Source organism: Scomber scombrus, chromosome 13 (genome assembly GCF_963691925.1).
Source record: "Scomber scombrus chromosome 13, fScoSco1.1, whole genome shotgun sequence".
NCBI classification, from domain to species: domain Eukaryota; kingdom Metazoa; phylum Chordata; class Actinopteri; order Scombriformes; family Scombridae; genus Scomber; species Scomber scombrus.
The window spans coordinates 15411574-15436930 of NC_084982.1; the positions used below are offsets into that span (position 1 = coordinate 15411574).

Sequence of the window (25357 nt, forward strand, 5' to 3'; positions counted from 1 at the left end):
AGCAAATTATACACAGTAGCATCCAGGTCTCATTTTTTTCTGCACACTCTAGCAAAATGGTTCCCTTCTTGTCAATGTGAAACAGATCTTGACACAGAAATACAATTCATTCTTTTTAGACATTCATTATGTTGTTATGAAAATGTGCTTTTCCAATAAATTAACTAAATCTTACATTCTGACACAGTCCTCAGGGAAACATCACACATGAGTGAGATGCGAGTCAAAGCAAATTTGTTTTCACTGTGGCAACAAAATGACGTGAGAAAAAAAATACTTTCTTTGTTTAAATAAATAATGAGAGCTTTGCTGAACACAGAGGTAATGTGATGTAAAACAAAAATTAAGAAAAAAAAAAAATAAAACATTCAAAGCTACATCATAATCACCTTCTTTCACCACCTGAGTACATCTTTAGATTTCCTGGGCTTAATCCTGATCCCGGTCTGTGCGCTGGGCGGTGGAATGTTGTTAAGGTTAAAGGTCGGGGTGACAGTGAGCAGGGGAGTCAGCGCTAAGGAGGTGGAGGCGGGGCGGTGGCAGAGCTTGGCCTCAGGGAAGGTGAAAAGGAGTGAGGGAGGGGTGGGGTGGGGGGGGGGGGGGAGTGAGTTTTCAGGGAGGGTGTTGGGGAGGATGTTGCAGGAAGTGGTGGTGTGTTCCTCAGTCTGTCTGCCCTGAACTGTCTCACCTGCTTCAGGCATGAAGAGATCATCAGCTAACACTCAGCTGCGCAAAGCCGATCAGCTTCACCTCGTCCGGGATCTCCGTGTCATCACAGCCGGAGGCCTGCACGAGAAAGAAGACATCGAAATGGTCAATGGAGCTTGGTTACATCTTGACATTCATCTGCATCACCAAAAACGAATCCGCCGAAAATCTGTAGAACAGCTGTGCAGTAATACACTGGATTAACCAAATACTGCAAGTTAGTGAGCTTATTATTTTGAAAATGAGGCTTATTTTCAAAGAACTTTTTGTTTTAGTATTTTAATAACTGACAAATAAGAGTAGGACAAATTAAATATCACTGCTATCAAAAATGTGACACTCAGAGTTCAGTTTGGTTCAGATTCAGGTGTTGTACCCTGCATAGAGAATTAAATGATGATCACATGAATGAGCAGTTTGTAGAAGGTGTAGACTGATCCCTGAACACAGGGCATTGCTTCACACCGTTAACTAATCTGATAAGTGAATCACTAAAGTTTTACATCACTATGTTGGAACCTATTGAGATTATTCTCTGAGTAACATGGAAACATTCACACGATATTACATTTAGATGTTCAAATATTCATGATGTTGTTCTAAAAGGACTCACTGTCATTATATGAATGTCATTGTCGATTATGTAAATGAATGACATTTATTACCAGTGCACATTAGAGAAGTTGTTCACACTTCTGTCACTGCCACTGGTTGGTTGAAGCTGTGACTCGTAAACACATGAACATTAGAAGACGAGTTGCCTTTATCTGCTGCCTACCTGTTGTTTGTGTTTCGTCTGTTTTTATCCATCCTTTCCATTGCTCTCTTAACTTACTTAGTATGTATTGCTGTTGACAACACTGTGTTGTGACATTGATTGATGATGTGTACTCTGTTTAGTTTTTGCATGTTAATTATGTTGTGTACCGTGAATTTTACAAGATGACGCTTTATGCTAATTTTAGGTTGGCCAGGAACGACAGATGGAAATTAGCCCTTTAGGCTAACTCTGGCCCATTTACAGTTATTATTTTCTGTTGACTAATTAGTATCACCTCTGTCAAATAAATGAAATAATTTTTTTTAAATTTTAAGATTGTAAAATTTTGTTATGACAGTGAGTAAGAGTCAACATTTCAGAACCGGTGCTGCTGCAGGATATCAAATCAGAACATCGCTATTACGCAGATTACATGTGAAAAACAAAACTGCCTTGATTTCTTTGTAACATGCACACAGTGAATCACACATTTAAATCATTTATACTACACTGTATATACCACATATGCCCATCTGTCTGTCTATACTTTTGTTTTGTGTTGTTTGTGTTGTGTTTGTCTGAGGTTATTTTTTAATGGTTTGGGATAGATGCCATTTTTCCAGTTAAGGGAAATGTTAGTGCAACTGCTTATAATGATATTCACATAATAGTGTGCTTCCAACTTTGTGGCAACAGATTGGGAAAGGCATTGTTTCAACATAACAATGTCCCCATGCACAATGCAATGTCAGTAAAGTAAATGGTTTTCCGAGTTTGATTAGGAAGATCTTGATGGGTTTGCACCTTTGGGAATTGAAAAGCTGACTGCAAATGAGGCTTTATCACTGTACATCAAACCTCCCTAATGCTCCTGTGGCTGAATCAGAGCAAGATCCAAAATCTTGTGGAAACCCTTCCCTGGAAAATGAATGCCCATAGCTTTGAAATGAGATGTTAAACAATCACATACAAGTATAATGGTCTACCTACGTTGTCTGGGTGTCTGTAAACATTTGCTATGTATCTTCCCTAAACTGAGCAGTTCCCTTTGATAAAGCGAAATATTTATTTTATTGTCAGCTCAGCCATCCAGCGCCTTATCTCACCTCAATTCTTAGGCTGCTCAGCTGCTACTCATGGGGTTCATTCAGCTTCAGAGTCTGCATATGCGGCCTAACACCTGCTGGCCTCCTGCAATTTACACCTGATAGGGGAGTCTCAGGCAGTCTGAAAGTTCTTTAGTTGCCTGATCAACATGGAGGGACTTTTGCGAAAACAGGAATAACAGAGTCTGCAGTGACCTCTTGTTTAGTTTGGTCATAAAGCTGGGTTAGTGCCACCCACACCATAAACTGTCTGCCTAAATTATATGAATTGCTGGCCCAGCGAGGGTAATTACTCTCACTCCCTGGGTTTCTGATATGCACTCGTAACTCTTGGGTTAGAAAGGGAGAGTTGAGTAAGAGAGAAGATTTTACTCTGCATGCAGTGGAGCAGAGTTAACATATGCAAATGGGGGCATATATCTACATGGCATGCCCAGCGATGCCCTCACTCTCTCCAGAGACTGGTCCACCAGCAACGCTCACTAGCTGCTGATGAGGCAAACATGGCAGAAAGGTCACTCTGTAAAGTACTGTGACCTAAAGCACAGATGTTGTTTACGCACAACGACATAAAGGTCAATAAAACATAATTTACATATTTTTGTCAAATACAGAGGGACTGACATTCTTGGTTTCACTATTTACTTTTTCATAAATGTGATATCTCTGTAACACAAAGTGGACTTATGACTTAAAGACAGACATTCACGACATGCAATAAGGCTTCTCCCGCCCTCTCCTCTGTTGTGACCAGATAGAAGAGATAAAATAACAAGCGTGTGTGGCTCACATGCAGACTTAATGTATCCATTACTACAGTCAGATTGAGTGACTGACCCGCAGGTGAACCGTGGAGCACACAAACAAATAAACAGCACTGTGTATCATCAAGTGAAGCCAGCAGAGAAAAAAGAAGAATGAAACAGTTGGCTGAAAATTGCATTTGACCTCCAGTATTATGTTCATACTCCACATGAAGAGGGGCTGTTCAAATTCTAACACTGCTCTCCACAAATATTACGCAAAAGATTGTAGGACACCTCACAAAACGCAGAAAGCCAGGAAAGCTGTGATGCAAAGTATATTATCCTGTTGCAGAGGTGTTCAGCTTGGAAACATATTTTATTGTCGAATTACTATAGAATAAAACTCACTGTGCAGCTGTGTTACAGTGGACAAAAAAAATAAAATAAAAAGAACACCGGATCGGACTCAAACTTGGCATTCAGATAATGAAGCATGGTGTTAGTTCATGCAGGACATGGAAGTCATACGCTGTAATCAGCTGACAGCCACTGATTGAATTAGCACACCTTCATGATTCACAATCAGTCACACACCAATCACAGCCATTCTCACCACAAGGCGGTCCCTTTAAATATGACTCCCACCTACACTGATCTAGCTTCACCATTGCTCACATTGCTGCTGGCAAAGCTTGCCTCCACCACCCCAGCCTCCACCTTTCTGGTTCATGGTCCCATCATGGCTCTAGGGTCAATCTGCATTTCATGTCTTGCTTTCGGCCCACTCCAAGGGGGGTTTTGCATTGCGCTCCCTGTTTTTAGCTCAGCATGCTGCTGGCTAATCCAGGGAGCATTTTAGAATGGAGCCTTTCAACGCCACTTAAAACTGTATTACCATTTTTTGCAATAAATGGTTTAATCTATGACGAGAGTGTTCCTGACTGAACTGAATGTTTATGACTGGACAAGTTCAAATTGATGATATATACTATAGTCCAACCAATACTACATGTTTGAGGCTGATAGCGGTATCAATATTTGTTTTAAAATCTGATATGAGGGCCAATCATCTTTTTTTTTTACATAATCACATAAAAGAAACACAAATCTTTGATGAGGATAACGTAAAATTGTTTTCCTGAAGATTTGTGAGTAGCCTAAAAATTGAGGTGAGATAAGGTACTGAAAGGCTGAGCAGACAGTAAAAATAAATATTTTGCTTCACCAAGTTGAAAACTAAATTTGTCAGTCCTTCCTGGTAAACAAACTATACATCACCAAAAGGGTAACAACCTTATGTGATCAACTGAAAAACCTTCAGCAGCAAAAGTTGGTTTATGCTAAAGCTACTGAGTTTGTTTGTGGCTTTTCTAATATCTTCAGCTCTCACAATCTCCACTGAACCTTTCAACAACAAGCTATTTACAGCAGGACGTTGTCAGGAAAGACACAGGAGGGTGTCATCAACCATCAATCATCTAGAAACTCACCAACTTAAACGTCAATACTTTGTAGGTAGTTGGGTCATCTACAATCTTCTGAAGGTTAGCAGCAACTGTAATACAGAGGTCAAAAGACAATGTAATGTGAGTTCAGTTGCAGAAACAGCAGAACAGAATAAAATGTGGTTATTTTCTGTTATGAGTTCCCATACTAGAGACATTTTAGACTCCACTAATGCACTTGTATAATTCTACATTAGGGAAAATATATGTAATTAATAAAAGCAATTTCTATTCAATTTAGTCATGTCAAGGTCTGTGGAAAATGATGATTTCTTGTAATAACCTTTCTAGTAGGGGCCTCATTTTCCCTTTAAGAGATGATTTATGTGAAATGGGTTTAGATAAGTAGATTATCTAACAATGCAATTTAACAGAATAAAAAGGTGTAACATTACCTATAACTACATCGTGTCCATTGACCAGACCGGCTGAGAACAATTCCTGGGAAACGCCATCAGCAGTGTCTTTAGAGAGAATAACATGACAAATATTGGGCTTGCAACAGTCTACTAACAGGCAGGTAATTGTATTAAATATGGAATTAGATACTGTCATAAGCACTTCTATTCACAAACACTGTCATTACCTATTAGGCAAAAGATTCACAGCATGTCAAGATGTTATCACAAAGGTGAATAGCACATTCAAATCATTTAGGCTCAGCTCTTACCTCGCCCAGGAGTGAATTCAAACCGGATGTCATTCAGCTCCTTTCTAGAGTTCCTATAAAGAGAAACAAGGCGTTTACAAAAGCAGAAGTCAGATTTGAATGTTCTTGTTGTGTCTCTATGGGCATCTCATTATAAAAACACTACTACAATACTTAAACAGAGCAGACAAATAACTCAGTTCAAGCAGGAGACTAGGGTTGTGTGTAGACATGAAAATGCCTTCTGTGATTGAGGAAAATTGATGAACTGGTGAAGCAGCACAGCTGACAAGTCGACACTGTAGGACAACATCAGTGACCTTATCAAACGTGGATGAAAATGAGTACGAGATTGTGTGCATTCATTGATTTATTATTTTTTTACAACTCTGGGGCAGATACAAGCTTTCATCAACACTGACATCACCTTTTAAAGTCAATATGGTGAATGTGTAAATATAGACTGGCTTATTTACCCACCAAGAAGACAAAAAGCAACATTGGAATTAGTTTGGATTTGTGTTTGCCAGAAAAATGTCCAATACTTATTCTCCTTCTAGCCTTGCTGTTTTGTTCTCCAGCAATTCCTGAGGGAAATATCTGGCTCTTTGGCTTCTAAATACTCCTACATTGTTCACCAGATAGTTACTAACGTTGTCTATGTGCTGCTTGGTGCAGTATGCAGTGGGTTTTAAAAGCTTTTTTGCTGAAAACCATGCAAAAAAGCCAAAAAAACAAAACAATGAGCTGAAAGATACTAAAATGCAATGCAGAGCTGTGAGGAACTGCAGAGTCAGGTGATAAATCTCTGTGTGTTTGTTGATACCAGCACACCCTTGCATATAACACACAGTCATTTGAGCTATTAATATAAAAATATTGATTGGAACAGCTTTAACACAAAGGGCATTAAGATAATTAAACCAGCTAAATATAAATATAAACCCTTTACACCAACTGACACAATCATTAGCTGAATTATCTGCCATGAAAAAGAAAAAGAAACAATTAAAATGTTTTAAAAGTTTATCATGAAAGCACATTGCCTGTGTAAAAAATATGCTTTAACAACTATAGAGAACTATAGAGAAGAAGCAGAGGACGTGTCTCAGCTAGATTTCTATATACGGACTATGGCAACAACCGTCTAGCCCAACCAATCATCATAATTAAACAATAGTATAGGTCTAAAAATTCAGCCTCTAAATAGCGTAAATGTAACTATAAGTTGTTTTTGCCATCCCGAATTTTAGACCAATACTGTCATTTTTCTTGTGAGGACAGGCTGGTCTTGCTGCTTCTTTTGCTTACCTCATATCTGCTGCAAATATTTAAATGTTGAGTTATAAAAGAGGGAAACAGTGGAATCATATTATTTGTGCATGTTCCTATAAAAAGTCTGAAAACTAAACACGACTAAAGGTGATTCTATTAAACACATTGTGTTACAAACAGTGCTGTAATGTGACCAAAACTTTGAGGTGGTACGTATCTTCAACTAAACACTGGGGTAAAATATGAAAAACAAACAGGTGCCTGTATATATCCACTAAATGTAATTGCATTCACGAAATGTGCCCTTCAGCCCCTTTGCAGCATTAACTTGCATTAATTTGCATCACTTACATCTGTCTTTAAAATGTGTGCGTAAAATGGGAGTAGCCGGTTGCTGATAAAAGCACAACCTGTCAGCGCTTCCCAAAAGAAATGTGGTGAGAGAAGATTAATTTGGTTTGTAGTCTGGTTAAATAAATCACACGGCTAGCCCACAACCCTCATCTCAGATGAGATTAGAGCCATAAGTCAACAAACATACACAAGCAAAGACAGCTGCTATGAGTTTCGTTAGGACAAAGACAATGAGCAAAATAGTGAGAGTAAGATTTATTATCACTTAGCTGAGTCAACTTGACTTTCTATTTTATTTTAGAGACTCACTGTTGGAAAAAAAAACAGGGTACAAACTCCAGTGGAGCAGATGGATATACAAAACATCTCTATTCCCTGCTGTAGAAGCAGAGGATGCACATTGCCAGAGCTGTTGAGGCAACATGTATGTCAGAGGATCATAGCCTGTCCCAATAAAACGTGCCGAAAATCTGTCACTTCTGTAGATAAACCACAGTGGGTGTTTAAAAAAGGTTTCTGTCAAACGACGTCAGAACCATTTGGGATTATGGTACCTTTTTAAATACCTTTCTGAAGATTTCATGTTCCCACAGTTCAGCAGCAGTGAAATTAGCACTTCACACCAAAACCCTTTGACACAGCGTGAATAAACTTGCGTGTGCAAGATGACTGTATAATCTCACTAGACAGGAAGGTTTATGATACATCAGTTAAAGAAAAAAAAAGGGTATAACATAAGTGTTAGGTGGACACAGAGCTTTTCCACAGGTAAAGACGGGTTTGTGATTTTAGGTAGAGGCTTTAATAACCCTTTCACTGAAAAACATGATGAAAACTGGAGGAAAAATCTTTACTGCAGTCTGTCAAAACACTGGGTAATGTTCGTCAGTGCAACACATTATAGCCCACATTGTTGGCAGAGGTGGGAAAAATGCAGATAGTTCAGACAAAATTCAACACATTATGATGCCAGACAAACATATGCCCTGCTGTGTTGAGACTAAATAGATGTATTCTGCTCTTTTGTTTGTTTTGTTTCTTGTAAACACACTGACAGGTTTGGGGAGAATCAACTGAAATAAGCGAAATAAGAAAGTCCACATTTTAACATCAATGCACATGGTTGACTGCACATGAAAAGAAAGGAGCTCTGACAATGAATTTTACGCACTTGTATAAGATGAGGTCCAGACTTCACACAGAAAACAAAAATCAAGAGCACTTACATAAAAGGTTACTGTGTAAAAATCTTAATAGAGTTGCAAATACTCTGACTCTTAACCCTTTATTTTCCCTAATGTCAGTCAATATGTTCCTAATAACTTCCACAGTTTCTTGGAAATTAATTCACTATAGGGAACATAAGATAGTGTACAGTGGGAAGACTTCTAATGAATTCATTGTAACTTATTACTTGTAAAACCCAGCACAGCAGGTCAGCTGAACATCCAAAAATGTCAACATGTATAGAATGAAGTTTCCAATAATAAATATCTGCTAAATTAATATTTACTCTGGTTTAAACTGAGCTTTTCTTTCTTTCCATTTTTCCCATAAGTAGTACTAAATATTTTAGGGAAAGTCATGGACAAGAACAATAAATGTTACCTAATTATTTCATACACACATAAAAGTGCAGGCAATTTCACAAGCAATATATCCATGTTTTTTCTGAAAGTCATCAAAAGGACATTTCAGGGGCTGCTTTGACATTTGTTAGCTTCTATTTACCCTTTATTAACCAGAGGCTTTGGAAAACACAAGGAAATGTCACCTCTGGACTAAATTGCTCAGTAAAATCAATTTGCATCTGTGCTGTTTGGGCTATTTAAGCTTCAATGACATTGCAACAAGAGCAAGCATATTATGCAAGTCTTAACTTCCCCTTCAAACTGCTGACAATGTTGTTCACAGGAGACCTCAGTGCATTTGTGAAAAAAAGGGGGAAAAAGAAAAGCTGAATGAGTTCCAAGCAAAATGTTGACAAAAATCCAATCATGCTGCTGCTGTTCCCCAGTCTCCTCTACTGAGGGGATCATGTTACTGTAAACACATGCTAATCAGCTGTAACTCCCTTATTAGCTAGGAGGGGGGACCAATTAGCTGTTTATTCTGCTCTCTCAAATGCAGCTATTTTCATGAATTCTCTATTTTTAAATCTTGTACAAATTGTCAAGGACTATAATCTTTATATGACTTTTTTCACAACCTGTAGGACACCTGTAGGTTGTATTGTAATACCTTATAATATCTGTGAAGGCCATAAATATCTTGTGTTTTCCTCCCAAACATGGGAAAACAGCCAAAGAAAAATTCAAAATGTGAACACAGTCACTCATCTTATAATACCGTCTGTGCTGTTTCACTTTCAAACATAGCAGCCAAATCCTACTCAGTAATTCCTAAAGGCTTTTTTCTCTTTATCTTACAGGAACATTTCCTCAGTCATACAAAAAAACCTCCTTAGATCATAACATAAACCTCTTCCCTTACCCTTATCTCAAAATCCACATTTAAACATTCATTCAAATAAGGCCAGTAAGTCCTAAGATGGTCAGCAATCTGCTGCTGAGCTGGAGATTTTGCTGATAGAATTTGAAGTATAAATTGTACAAAAAGAGCTTGATCGTGTCAAATAACAGTGTATAGTGAACGGTCTTGGTAATCCACCCAGGCACATAAGAGTATTACAAAACCTTATGTTTCTGAGATAAAAAAAAATGCCACCATGCTTGTGGACTTGCATTCAAGAAGACACCTGTCACACACCTCCATCTCTAATACTGAATACTGTAGCAGCCACAGTTTGTGACAAACACAGACAGGCTTCCTGACAGCCTAATGCTGCGATCATACTGAAGACAGAATTTCTCTGGACATTAATTCATGTGACTCTGCTTTGACACATTTTTATAAATTCTTTCTGATGTTTCCGGGGTAACAATATTTTTTAATTTAATGGGAGCTGTAATTGAAGTTCATGTTGGAATAGTACCACTGACTGACAGATGAAACCAGTTTGAACCATAAAATCCACAGATTAAACAACTAAAATCTACAGAAAAATTATGAACCATCAAAGCACTGCCGGTTTGTTTCTATCACCTGGTTACAATACTAAAAAGCCAGCAAACAGTGAGCCATCTCCTGTTGCATCCCAACTAGCATCTTATTAGTAAGCAAAGAATAAAACAGCTTTCTGTGCTATGCTGGGAGCCAAGGGAGGGACCTTCAGATGTCTGTTCAACCACGAGTCTGCTCTGCAACCATAAGGCCCATCAGGGAGCCAAAGCAGACGTTGGACTGTCCAAACATGCATTTCTCTCTGTCTGTTGCTGCATCACTTGAAGTGTCCTCTCTCTTTCTCTTTCTCTGTGTTTGCATGTTCAGTAACAAGGAGAAATAATGTGAACTATAACGTCTACTTTGCATTCCCTAATTATATATCAAGTTAAATTGTGTTGTTTTCTAACAGGAAGTCCTAACGTTGATCATTCTGAGGCTGAATCTCAATAAACGTCCACTTTATTATTAAAATCTGTTCATAAACAGAAACGTCTGAACTTGTAGAGCAAGAAACTCGGGTGCAATGAGTGCAACCAGTCTACAGGAGGAAAGCAGATTGTGGAGCACAGCCAGAGAGCCAATGGGGTGTAACACTCTGCTCCCCATAACACGACCAGAGAGACAAACTCAGATGAAGGGATCCATAGTGATGCCAGATCCACTTCACAGCAGGCAAAGATCATTACGTCTATTCGTAGCCTGCATGTTTTGGACAAAGTGAGGTGATGATCATTCCAGTAACGTATTAAGTCATGTGTAAAGCTGCACTGCATTTCTCATTTTGCTCGTTCCGCTTTTGTTGCAATAAGTGGCTCTGGGAAAAAAGGAAAAAAAAGTATAGGCCTTGTATATCAGCAAATGATGTAGAAAGTGATCTGAAGAAGAATCATCTGTCTCACCTTAGCCGTAGTACCATGTTCACAGCACCTTGAATGTAGGGCGTATCCTCAAATGGTTCAACCTGCATGAGAAAATGTCTGATGATGAGGCAGTTTACATTATACTCTAATAGACTTAGAAATCAGACAAGAAACTGTGAAAAAGAGAAAGAAGCATGTACTGCAGAGCGAAAAGAGCTCGTAAATGTAAGATGTAAGATGAACATAATAGTCACAAGAAATGAACCACAAATGCAGCGTTGCGTGTATATGAGTGTGTGTGTGTGTGTGTGTGTGTGTCTTCCATTTATTGTACATGCAGGGAACGTTTTAAGGGAAAAGAAAAGGAGCAATACGTACAGTGTGTTGTCTACGTATCTACTGACATTATCAATACTATATGATAAATGTGCTCTTTGTGCAGCAGAAAATGGCTATTAGGAATAAGATATGACTGCTGAGTAGCTGTCATAGGTCATTCCTGACAGGAGCACAAGACTACACCTCAAACTGCTTTGGCTCATTTTCAAAATGACAATAGCCTTAGAAAATGGGTTACAATGGCTCTGAGACTTTAGATGAGATACACCCAGGCACTGAGCTGGCACTGTCAGGCAGACAACCATTTACTCTGAGTTATTACTGCTGAGAACATCGCTCCAGGAGACCAACATCCACGCGTGCACACAATACACACACAATACACACACAAACACACATGCACAGACAGACTCACACACATGTTAAGTATGCACACAAGCACACACAGACAATCAGTGTGGCATCAAGGTCATTGAATCATGACAAATTAGTGCTGCTGCTGAATCCCTCACCTGGGGATGCTGAATAGACAACCCTTCAATAGGGACATAGTTGGCATTCTCCTCATTCTGGGAGGAACAAAATGAGAGGCATAATTGCGCAAATGCTATTACATCCTTGGTAAATATCAAATCAGAAATCATCTCATAAAGAAAACACAGAGAAGTCAAGTCAAAGCAAGGAAGAAAGATCAATATGCTGGGTTTTGTCAAACAGTTTCAAGCAGGTGCTTGGCTGTTTTGATTAAACAGCATAACACTGAAGGACTGTGAAATAAACATTCATAATGGAGTTTATTATTACACAAAAATCTTCCCAAGTCAGCCAATTAATTACATTTACATAGATACCCTTTTACCAAATGTTAAAATTATACAGCAACAGAGAGTGCTAAACTTTTTGCCATCTAGAAAAAATGTACTTGCATGTTAACATTTGTACAAGAGGAAGAGCTAACTTACATCTTTGGCCTCATCTTTGACCCTTCGTGACTGGAAGCAAAAATCAAAAACAAATAGTTTTATATTTCATATTCATGAAGTTTTTCTAAGAGCAACAAACTTGTGGTGTTCACTCATTGATATACTTCATGCCTGTCTTTCCAGAGGTCTATGATGGACGCATCTGTCCATCCGTCTGTCACTCAAAACCTTTTTTTTACTATTCTGAGAAAAAAGAGCCGTACAACTGCTAAAAACTAACAAGCCAGAGATTGATGAAAGGAAACTGGAAACCAACCGTGTATAAATACTACCAGTGACAACTTATTTCTTAAATCATTACTTTTGGTAGCATATTATTTATTGCATCATACATTAAAGCTGGGTATCTCTATCAAAGGGCGCTTTGATCATAGCTGTCATCTTTCCTTCTGCCTGAAATCCTGGCAGCTATATTCCAGCTCATTATAGCGACCTCATGACAGGCTTTCTCGGAGATAAGCCATCTGCTATCCAAAAAAAACCCCTAACTGATCAGGGAGGATAGGAAAGCACAGGGTGTAAAACAGAGGGGAAGTTACATAACAGCGTGATCTACAGGTTAGACATGACATGCAACAATAATGACCAACACCTATCTTGTCATTTTGTTACAATAATGTTTAAAAGTGAATCTCAAAAAATTATCTGAAACATAACAGGCTCATTTTAAAAATTAATTGTTATTACTTTGTCATTACTATACAATAATATGCCATTCAAGATGAGTATCCTGTGAGTGCAAATGAAAAAAATACACATTGCTGGGGCTGGCATAAGTGGTGTCTCACCTACCCTGCCCTGATTCACTGCTGCCTTTCCTTCTTCACTGCCCTCGTCCAACTCATCGTCGCTCCACTCCCAGTCTCCATCCTCTGTCTTGTGCAGGTGGCCGCTGGAGCCTGGGACTCTCCTCACCTGGACCACGACAACACACAGCCAACACACTAACTGTTAATGACACCATTCATAGTGTTTCCATTGCACACGTTTGCACATACATTGTGCTCTGTCCATATGATTTTTTTTTTTTTTTTTTTTAGTTATTTGGAGTATTGTGATGAGCTGACATGGCTTAAGGAAACCCCTCTGTGAGAGAAATTACTGACATCCCCAGCTGCACATTTATGACATGAAAATTAAATGTACAAAGCCACATTAAAATAATTTAGCATGTTGAATATGTCTGAAATAAAAACTGATCAGGCCAGCCAATTGCTGAAAGATAGTGGAAGTGATCAGAGATGAAAACTATTCTCTTCAAGGGGGGGCAAGAGGAGTTAGAGACTTGCTTAAAATATATGTTTTTAATCTAATTATGATAATTCTAATAGAGAGAGAAAAACAATTACTTGCATATTTTTGATTTTACACACATACACGTTTATATTAAAAATCATCGATGGACCACCAGGATCCACACACTCTACAAATTTGCAAATACAATATTTGCTACTGGCTCATTTTCAGAAGTTACTGTTATGAATGTGACCACAACACTGACAATAAACAATACACTAACTTAAAAACTGCTCAGTACTCCAGCAGAAATTTTATGATTGCTTGTAGATTTATTGTATCTGTTTAGTAAGGACAGATTGGATACAGCACAATGTGTACAGAAGAAAATCATTTGGAGAAGCGAGATAAGATGAAGATCCATTCCGACTTCAACTTGGTTAAATATCAGTGGTAACATAAATGCAACTGATATATAACATAACACATCAAAGCATGTAAGTATGGCAGAGTCACTGATAAAGCCTGTAATTCTTTGCAGTTCTACAGTTTAGTGGCGAGCAACAGATGACTAGTCTAGCATTGTGAGGGAAGTTATGAGAGCACCACAGTGTTACAGAAAAGACAGCACACAAAACAGAAAGTAAGCCACTAACACTGGGGTCGTATAAATTCCCCAGATCTAGACAAGGTCAAAGTTAAAGAAGCACTACCCCTCCGGTGATGTCGGGTTTATTTTCCAAACCTGACATAGAACCAAGGCTCCCCCAGTTCTGCTCAGGGTCCTTGAGCAAAACAGACACAGATCAATCCACTCAGTGGCTATTCATGATCACCAGACTGACATTCACACACATTAAACAGGACAAAAACCCTACTGCAGATGTATGAAGATATGACTATGAACAGAAACGTTGTAACATCTGAATTTGGTAACAACTAATACCAAGATTTACAGGGGATAAAACTACTGCACACCAGGGTAAAATGCCCAATATTTTAAAATCAGGCTTCAGAAAGCATCCATGAAGAATTCAATCAGTTTTCTATCATCATGTGTGTACTGGACCATACATTTGAACTCAATAACAATCCTTTTCCATTTTCCCTCACTTTTCATTTTGTGACAAATCAATGAGGCCAGCGTAACACCTTTGCTGCAAGCTACTCATGTCTAATCGTTGAACAATAAAGCCTCTAATTTCTCCAGCTGGAAGCTGTATCGTGGGTGTCAGGGTGCCCTCTGCTGGTTATTCACCTCACGTGTGCCTACAGTTGATACTTCCCATGTAATCTATTTCAAATATAACAAAAGTCAAATGAAACTGATCTACACCCTTGTTTGTCAGGTGCATAAGACTGGTAATTTCCTCTCTCCCTCACGTCCCTCACTCTTTCAATCATCCCTGAGTTTCTCCCTCCTTTCATTAGATAAAGTATTAATTCTGAAATTACTGTACTGTTGACAGCTGAAGAGAGGATCTGCCATCTCCTACTCATTCACCTGAGGAATTTAAAGGTGAAGTCAAAGCCCATTTGAAAGCCCATTTGTTTTCCTGAGAGTAGAACTGTGTGTGTTTGCAAGCTTTGGGTAATATTTGCTGAGTGTATAATGTAGATGACACTGCAGGTCAAATCAGCACAAAATAACAAGGACATTGGCTTTGTGAAACACATCTCATCCACCGGAGTTTTAAAATAAGACATTACCTGGCCACATAATCTAATCTACTGCTGTCTTTATGCTGATTGTAACATGTGCTGACTATTTTACATTGTAAACAGGACTTTCAATATTTACCATCATTTGCTTTAATATGAATCATTTGGGAAAGTCTTTGCCAAGCATATCCTGAATACCCTCATTTAGATCCAATATTGAATAATATGATTCAGAGTTGACCTAAACTACAGTCAAAATTGGAAAAGTGGTATCTATAATATACTGTATTGACAGCATGCAGTAATGGAAATCCATTTATGACCATCAACAAACTTCACCAATATCATGCCATTTCCACTATACAGTAGTATTAGTAGTTGCTTCCCTCTTTATTGACACCCTGCACTGTCTGTGCGTAATGTTAACGTCATACACAGGAACAGCCCTGCTAGCCACTCATGCCCTCCATTTGCTCCGGACCAGTGAATTTCCACCCCTACACTCGGCCACTCTGCCTCCCAGCAGTGGTCCTCTGTTCCAATTTCTGTCCTGGCCATCCAGGCAGAGTGTTATGTGAAGCCAATATCAGCTGTGCCTGAAAACTGCACTTCCTCTCATTGAACAGCGAACAGAGGGGCAACTGAGTAAGCAATCTGAACAATAATGTGCTTTTGTTACCTATTGTTAACATTAATTCAGACCTATTTGCCCAAGTTGTGCCACTTGAAGAGAGCCGCAGTGATGGGGAAACTGACACAAGGTGTCAGTAAACCTATACTGTTTGACTCTCATGCTGCAGTGGCCCATATTTTTACATAATCTACAGAACAGTTTGCATATACAGTGTTTGAGGTGCTGAAGAATGTCAGAGTGCATAGCTTGTGTTGACTGTAAATGGTGGACATACGCACACATAATCTGTTCATGTTAAGCCAGTAACTGAACAAAAGCTTATGTAAACTCACCTTCTTTGCTCTCTGGGAAATTTTTGGGGCACGACACAAAAGCTTTTCAATCAGATATTCTCTGTTCTGTAAGAGAAAGCACAAAGCACAAATCAAAGTACCATTAATAAACTTAATTAAGTAATAGATGAAATTAATCAAAACATGACAATGATTTACAAAAATCTCAATGAGGGTTTGTTTTTTAAGTAGCATTTAGAAATTGGCTGGGTTGGTGGAAGCACATACGCTAGAAGATAGATTGGAGTGTTCTCTGGGTTATCTTTGTTAAAAGTTTTATAATTGTATAGCAACTGTGCCTCAATATTTACTTTATTTTGCATTTCAGACACTCCTAACAACATTTGAACAGCTTTTCCTGCACATTCAGTACATCCCAGTAAATCATCATTTCATTGAATTAGTAGAAACAGTATACATTTAACAATGAAATGTTCAGGAGGTCACAGTCAATGTACTACACTTTAAAAAACCGGCCGACAGATTCTCCTTTTTAAACAGCTTTCCCCCATAATGTACTTCAGAATATATTAACAAGCACGAGACAAAGGAATGTAATTATCATGAGAGTCAAACGTGACATTTTCTATTGTCACGTTATTTCTGCAATAGTATATTAAGAATTCACTGTCAATGTTGACTTTAATACTGTATGCTGTTTGATGTCTCCAATGACATAACCATTATAAACTATGTCTTAGTTTACCCAAACATCAACACAAAGGGCTGACATATGGGTAGGAGTTGGCAAGGAGCCATAAGTGTAACATGAATAACAAAACCAAAGAAAGACGTCAAGTCAAATATTTGAGATGAAACAAATACCTTGGCCTTTTGGAAGAATTTACACTTCAAAAGCTCTGCGGCTGTAGGCCTAGAGATAAAAAAAAAGAACAATTGTTAAAAAATGCATCACAACACTTCACTCACTGAATGTTAAGGTCCTTTTTATCGATCACAAACTGCGTCAGCCCTCTTCACTGAGATATTGGGTTGATATATGGAATGTGGAGCGAACCTTTTGGTAGGATCCTTCTGAAGGCACATAGTTATTAGCTTCCTAAACGATTTGCCATATTTCTTAAGCATCTCCTTGTCTTCTACGCCTGTCTCTAGAGTGGGTGGATCATTTTGTAACGTGAGCATTAAGACCTAAAAAAAAAGACAAGAAAAAATGGTCAAAAACCGCCCACATATTTCATCAGCAACATAAATATTGTATGAAGAAAAGGAATTCAAAGCAGGAAACCGTTTGCAGAGAAAATCTTATGTAAAGTAAAAGCAATGGGTGACTTCATATAAAAGGCTGACTGGGTTCCAAATTACAGTAAAAGCAGCGATTCAGAATTTTTTCTCTCAACATTTTTTTTTCTGCTAATGATGAAACTTCACAGAAGAAAGCTGGTTAAGGAGTAAGTATTAGAGTAAGCCAAGAGTTTATGGACATTGCTATCATCTTTTATTTGCCAGTACCAGTGAAAGCTATAGGAATAAATGTGATTAGCACGCCACACTGATTACATTACACCCAATGACACATTCGGAGCACTGACCTTCATAGGAGGGTAGCGGTGATAGGGTGCAGACCCTGTTGCTAATTCTATGGCTGTAATTCCAAAACTCCATATGTCTGCTTTGAAATCATAGCCTCGTACCTGTGGATGAAGAATTATAATAATCTGTAATATCACTGTAATAGACTTGCATGTCAGGGGATTTATGTAAATGCCTTGGTGTTAGTGATTAACATGACAGAAGGTATATCAAATTAACTAATGATAGTATTACATTAGGCAATGTATTAGCACTGGCCCCAAGTGGAATACAACGAGGTTACAATGTCACCAACAACTTATTTTTTATGGATTGTTGGACTCACCTGTTCCATCACCTCTGGTGCCATCCAGCATGGTGTGCCAACAAAGGTCTTTCGTACTTTGTTTCTAGTCATATCCCCCCCTGTGGCTAAGAATGCGCTAACTCCAAAATCTGAAAAAAAAGGATAAATAAGCAATGCATTATTCATTCTTAATAAAGAAAATGCATATGATTGCAGGTGATTTTTCTTAGCAAACAAAATAACATTCAAGATTTAGAGTATTGTAGTTTTCTTGTGTACTTGCATACACAGAAAATGTGTTCTTCCTAGCCCACAGCAGTGCAACAACAGACAGGATAAAGATATATATTTTTAAAAATATCTTTAAAAAATTACAAAAACATGTAAATCACAAAGAGAAAAAAGAGAGCGAACAGTTAGAAGCATAGTGCATTAAAGTGCATTTGGATAGAAAATTCAAAATTGAAAAGCTGAACTGAAGAACTGAAGGATGGATAGTAAATAACGTACAACAGTCAGCAAAGAAATTCTGGCTAATAAACTGCAAATTCTGATCTGCTATTTTCAGCTTGTTAGCTCAGCATTTGAATTTGATCCTGGTTGCTATTGACCTCTTCTCTATGTGAGTAAAGGGTATCTGCTTCTATGATAAGCTGGTCATTGATTACTGCTGGTCTAAATGCTGCGTTCCAAAGTAGTAAATAGTCACAGAGTAAACACAAAACCGAAAGTATTTCATAGATTTTAGTCAAACAAAGAAAGGTCTTCATCTCAAGTCATTAATGACTTGAGTCTTCATTAATTTATAAAGCCCAATATCACAAATCACAAATTTGTATCCAGGGGTTTTACAATCTGTAGAGCATATTATATACAAAATATATCTACTAGTCTACCTCTATACTACTAGGAAAAGCAGAGGTGTCCCTAATAGCATTAACAATGGTTTTGTTCTATTCAAGTGACCCTATGAGCCTGCACGTGCCTGACTCCACCTGCAGACTTCCTGTCTGACAGGAAGCAGCACGTGAAGCTGGGGAAACATGTTTCTCCTAGACCAACAGCACCGATTCCCCTCAAGGTTGCATAATTTCCCCTCTATTTTTCTCCCTCCACTCATAGTCTGTAAGGCTCCTAACATTTGTAGACAACACCACACTCATTGGGCTCATCTCTGGTGGGAGATTGACCACCTGCTGTCCTGGTACAGACAAAACAACTTGAAGCTCAATGCTCTAAAGACAGAGGAGATGTTTGTGGATTTTTGAGGAAATGCAGCCCTATCTGCCACCTGTGTGACTCCTCAGTCAACACTCTGGAGTACTTCCACTTCCTCGGAGCCACCATCAGCCAGGACCTCAAGTGGGAGCAGAACAACAGCAGCCTCACCAAGAAGGCTCAGCAGAAGACATACTTCCTGTGGTAGCTGATGGAGTTCAACCTGCCAAAGTCAATGATGGAGCACTTCTACACCACCATCATTGAGTCCATCCTCACCTCCTCCATCACCATCTGGCACACTGCTGCCACTGACAAGAACAAGGGCAGACTGCAGCGTGTAATTCACTCTGCTGAGAGGGTGATCATCAGCAACAAGCCATCCCTCAAGGACCTACACACCTCTAGAGCCTGGATGCAGGCAGGAAAGATTGTGCCAGTCTCCTCCTCCCATGGAAACAAACTCTTCGAACCACTCCCACCCAGCAGGAGGCTGCAGCCCATCAGGAACAAAACCTCATGGAACAAGAACAGTTTCTTCCCACTTGCAACCCACCACTTCAACAAAGTTCAGGCACCACAAATACATTAAACGCATGTGTTCACACCTGACTCATGTGTTACATTCACGCAGATATTGCACATATTCTGTATTGCACATATGTTTATACTTCATACTGTGTACTTCTGCATATTCCATGACAATATGTTTGCACATTCCTGCACAAAACTGCACAGCTCTATTATTTTTTTTAAATCAGACATATTGAACTTAGCCGTATAACACTTTTTCATATCTTCTATTGTTAATTTGTCACCTATGTTTCTTGTATTTGCCTGTTTTTGTCCTCACACTATGTTTATTGTTGCTGTTGTGTATCATGAGATCAAAGCGCATTCCTTGTATGGGAAAACCTACTTGGAAATAAACCTGTTTCTGATTCTTCTGATTTTGAACTAGCTGAAAGGAATTTAGCCATCATTCTTTTTTTTTATTTACACCTGTGCTTTTCCTTCATCGACAGATGTGCTTTTAAATTTAAAGTACCGTCAGACTGGAATAATTTGCCTTACTAACTCCAATCGACTACTTGTTTCCATGACTTCAAGAGTTCTTCTATAAGTAGACTCAGTCCTTTAACATAATGTCATTGGATCTATTCTTTTTTTTAATTTATCGTTCATTCTTTGTACAGATGTACAGATGTAGCGGGTGGGATTTGGGATGGTGTGCAAGCCTTTGTGTATGTCCCCGTTGATGTTACTATGTTGATTGTTTTGTGTTGTATTGTTTAATTTATTAGCATTACTATTACTGATGTATTTTGTTTTGTTTAAGTGTTGTAAGTTTTATGTTTTAGTGCCTGAGGATGCTCGAAAACAAGATGGTGAATCTCAAGGGTTTCATCCTCAATTTTGAAATAAAAATAATACAATCTGTGTATTCAATCATCTCAGGATACATACAGGCTCTCAGCTTTAAAATAAAGAAACACTTAAGAGAGTGTAACAGAAAAGAATAGCAATACCATGTTCAACACACCTGCAATCTGAACAGATCCATCTTCTCCCAGTAGTATGTTCCCAGCCTTCACATCCCTGAGGTCAACAAAACACAGAGACAAACAACAAAGTCATGTGGAGCAGCATCGATTCTTCCATTCGCGCAAACGAATCCTACATCCTACCACTATCTGGATCTCTGCCCAAGGGGCTGATGAAGCGTTAAGCCTGGCTCTCACTGACCTTGAAATTTATAGGATGTTTACAGACACTCAAACAACTGCATTGTAGCAGGCTGCGGGTCAATAAATACCATCACACACACTGGTTTAAATTTACAGTATATTTTACTTGTAAACTCCCTTCTCCAGAGCATCTTACAATGTAGTGACATTTCATTCAAAACAACACAAGCACATTTTTCACATGAAGTTTCTTAATTTTTATAATAAAGTAATGAAACTGTAATCAAAGTAGCAACTTTTAGGAAAAAATGTACAAATTAAAATGTGTTACCGGTGAATCTGTCCATTCCTGTGCAGGTAGTCAAGGCCCTCTAGGACTTCATTTAATATGGTAGCAATTATAGGCTCATCTAGAGCTCGATTTTTGTCCTCTTCTTTGTTTGTGTGCTTAATTATATCCAGCATGGAGCCTACACAACAGCAAAGAAAAACAAAATTAAGATGATCATTTTATACATAGGATTGACCAACAAAACAAGTTGCAGTGTTGAGCAGAATCATTATGTGGTCAATATTAATATGTGTCACACCTTTATATAGTCTAGTTTTATGCTTTTTGCCTGATATCCAATTGTGTTCCAATACCCATACTATCATACATTTAATATGCCAGAAAAAGATTTAGTATGTCCCACCTGACATACTGCCAGAATCTCTTCTTCTAATGCCTACAATAGCTTTCCAGCAACTCTCGCTCTGTTTTATTCTGCCTGTATGATGCCTGATACCTTGTCCGATAACTGGTTAGAAGATTTGTGCCTGTTCCCCTTGGTTCTGTCTGTCTATCTGGCTGCCTGCCTGGTTTTTTGGACTCCTGCTTGGTTTTTGACCTGATTAAAGATACTGGACACTCTGCCTCTGAATTTGTGCTTTTTGGTTCTGTGTTTTCTGAGTCAGTACACTATGATCAGATACAAATGACTTCCATGTCTTTTACTTGCTGCTTGTCCTTTAAATAGTACAACATAATAGGTTGTACATTATGGTAAGTAACATCACTGTTACAATTAAATCACAAGTGAGAGTAGTAGATGTGTAAAAGAGCATTGCCAGACCACAGATGCAAGTATGCAACTAACGATTATTTTCATTATTCATTTAATTTGTTCATTATTTTCTAAATTAATCGATTAGTTGTTCGGTCCATAACGTCAAAAAATGGTAAAAAATGCCCAAGATTACATCCTCAAATGTCGTATTTTGTCTAAACTAACAGTCCTCAACCCAAATAAATTTAGTTTACTATCATAAAAGTACCAAAGTTGTTGTTTTTTTTATTTAAGAAGCCGGAATCAAAGAGCTTGGACTTTTTCTTAAAAAATGACCCAAAAATGATAAATCATTGTCAAATTAGTTGACAATAATCAACTACTCATTTCAGCTCTACATTTACCATAGCATGCAACTTGTAGTGTGCTACAGCCTCCATATAACGGCCTAAATGTGATCTGTTATTTTCTAGGATACATGTGGGCTGTGTGGGAAGTAGTGTTTTTTTTCCTATTTTTTCAACACTTAAGAAACAAAACAAAAACATTTGAATTCTGAATAATTTCATGCCAAAGGTCTCTTTTACCAACTAACTGTGATAGTAGACAAATCAATACACAATGAGTATATTCTGTACGACTACATAATTTTTTCATCAGAAACAACTAATGCATAAGTGAATAATAGTATGGGTACATCAAAGCACTAACCGTAAAAAAGGGGCATTTACAGTGTAGCATCATCACATTCACTAAGCATTCATTTATTATTAAGCCAGAGATGGGATTGGGTTCCATGTAACTTTGCAGGTGAAACTTACCTCCACTCAAAAGCTTCATGACTAACCACAGTTCATCCTTCACTACAAAGGAGGTGTAATAGGTGACAACGTTGGGATGGCTGCACTGGCTCATTGCTTGAATTTCTTTCTGTAATGAGAGAAGACCAATGAGATATTTCACATACAGTATAGGACATTTGACTAGAGTGTGTCTGTAGTGACATATAAGAAGCCCTGACAACAACAGGATTTACATACACCTCAGTGAAAACTAGAACAACAATATTGATCAGAGGGAGAGCAGTAGTAAGGCATTAGAGAGAGAGACAACACACCCACGTGGACACAGGCTATGAAAATTACAATGTATTTACTGTACTCACCAATAGCTCATCCATGCTGGTTTGGCATTTTTCCAGGTTGATTCTCTTTATAGCAACGCGCTCTTGTCTGGGGGTACAGAGGGCTGCCTGCACCACAGCTGTAGCCCCGCTGCCTGGAATCACAGCCACAACAGAGCAATGAAAAATTAAAAGAGGGCAAAGACATCACAAACATCAGGAAGAGAAGTCCTAAATACAGTATCGCTCTGCTGATCAGTGGTATTTGTCTTGCTTACTGTTCCTCTTTTTATGTGTCTTTTTTGTGCTGGCTGAAACGTCAGACATAAGTTGACACACACACACACACACAACCCCCCAACCCCCACCCCAACATAATGCATTTGTTTACGTTTTTAACAGGTCCATTACAAATCAGGCCCCACTGGAGTTGTTCACGCCACGAAGCTGTGACACAAAACGTATTGCTGTTAGTGACAGATAAGGAGAACTGCAGAACAAGTGAGATCTGGCTGGTTACCAGTTGATTATGAGAACAGAGGGGCTGTGATGAGGGGTTTCACTACCTCATCACAGTCAACAGCAGCCAGCTGTGGGGCTATTTCTTATCAGTAATGATATGACTTGTCAACTCATCTGCAGGGTAAACACATTTGCCAAAACTATTCAGGCAACTTCCTTTTGTTCTTTTAAGGCATATTTGAGATTTGTATTGTTATTTAAACAAAAATGTTATTATATATTTTATTTTATATTCTGTGAGTAACATTTTGAAACACTGGAAATGTTGAATTACAGGACGAAAACACAAAAAAAACCCTCCTACAATAGTCCCAAAAAATAATACATTTGTGAAATAGGCATACTAGCTGCAGCCCCAGTGGAAGCTGAGTCTTTCATTTTGAATTCAGGATTGATAGATGTTAGAAATAAAAAGGCCTTGTATACAGTTGCCATTATTACTATATTTATTATCAGAAAACCATTATCATTACTGTAAAAAGCAGTAACATTTGTGAAATTGCTTCACTTGAGAATATGTGACAGGCTGTTTGATTCTGTTTATGTGCCATCACAGACAGTGATGGAAAGTAACTAAGTACATGTAGTCTTCTTACGTACAACTTTACTAGTACTTGTACTTTACTTGAGTATTTCAATGTGATGCTAGTTCATACGTCCACTCCACTACATCTTGGAGGGAATTTATATACAATAATATTTTAATATCCTGTTGTTTAGATTTTCGCTATTTTACTTTCTTTAAAAAAATGTGTTTGCATGAAAGGTGCTAGATAACATGTAAGCTTAAAGATAATATTATATAATATGAAGTACTATTACTATTAATCTACCCAAAATATTTAAAACTGGCTCCAAATTTGTAAACTACAGCATTACAATGCTCCCACGTGAATGTATTAGTGATAGAAACAAACAGTATAATATACTACTACAATAATATAACACTCTGCATAACAAGTAGTTTTACTACTTTAAGCACATTTTGCTGATAAACGTTATAATAACAATAATAGCCTAATAATAAGAGTAGTTCTAGTAGTCCATAAGTAACATTTTCCATTCAGGACTCTTACTTGTAATTGAGTATTTTTAGACGACAGTATCTTTTACTAAGGTAAAGGATCTGATCACTGATCACAGACAACACACGTTAAATGACACATTATGGTGTTCACGCAGCCTCATCTGTGATTTTATGAACTGGACACACGTGTGCCATATGAACTGGCACCGCTGGTGTGTGATCCATCTATCTGCTGTTTGACAGTAACTAGAAACGCACCTAGGGACTGTGACATTTTCAGCCGTGGACAGTAACCGGTATTTCAACCGATTCGGCCTCGTCAGAGTCACACAGACACATCTGCTTGTAAAGCGGTAGTCTGTAAATGTGCCCAGTTAACATCCGCATTGCAAAGCATCGCAGGAGGCGACTGCACATGAAAAAGCCGGTAGGCCTTCGTCGTCATTAACAGCTGATAAAACCACCGCGGCGTGTGTTTCAATGCTAATACACAGCCTCCATAACATCTGCGGGTACTAACCAATGACCTCCTGCAGCTCGTACGACTCCCTGGTAATTGGCCAGCTGGTTGTCAGTGCTGGTTGCGGGTGGTGGACAGGAGCCGGAGATTCGCCTTGATCCGCCATGATGATGATGATGCTGCGCTAGTTAGCTGCCTCTCACAGACACACGGAG

General features: G+C 38.4%; 1 protein-coding gene across 1 annotated transcript; it reads right to left on the bottom strand.

Moving 5' to 3' along the window:
* Positions 1–635: 635 nt before the first annotated feature.
* Positions 636–25326, bottom strand: stk39 (serine threonine kinase 39). The gene is made up of 18 exons (XM_062431465.1): positions 25203–25326; positions 23176–23288; positions 22832–22940; positions 21293–21431; positions 20817–20872; positions 18095–18204; positions 17769–17870; positions 17234–17367; positions 17041–17089; positions 16216–16281; positions 13144–13266; positions 12331–12360; positions 11881–11937; positions 11069–11130; positions 5496–5548; positions 5221–5289; positions 4811–4875; positions 636–786 (listed from the first exon to the last, which is right to left on the bottom strand). Exons 1-18 carry the CDS (start codon positions 25306–25308, stop codon positions 712–714), a joined length of 1518 nt encoding a protein of 505 aa, XP_062287449.1. The 5' UTR covers positions 25309–25326; the 3' UTR covers positions 636–711.
* Positions 25327–25357: the final 31 nt, after the last annotated feature.

What these genes read in the sequence shown, in the direction of transcription:
- stk39 (XM_062431465.1), bottom strand. Translation starts at nt 25,308, where the DNA reads ATGGCGGATCAAGGCGAATCTCCGGCTCCTGTCCACCACCCGCAACCA. An exon ending in TGTCTATTCAGCATCCCCAG is followed by an intron (nt 11,131 to 11,880) that starts GTGAGGGATTCA and finishes TTTCTCATGCAG; the next exon opens with GTTGAACCATTTGAGGATAC. An exon ending in TGGACACGATGTAGTTATAG is followed by an intron (nt 4,876 to 5,220) that starts GTAATGTTACAC and finishes TCTGTATTACAG; the next exon opens with TTGCTGCTAACCTTCAGAAG.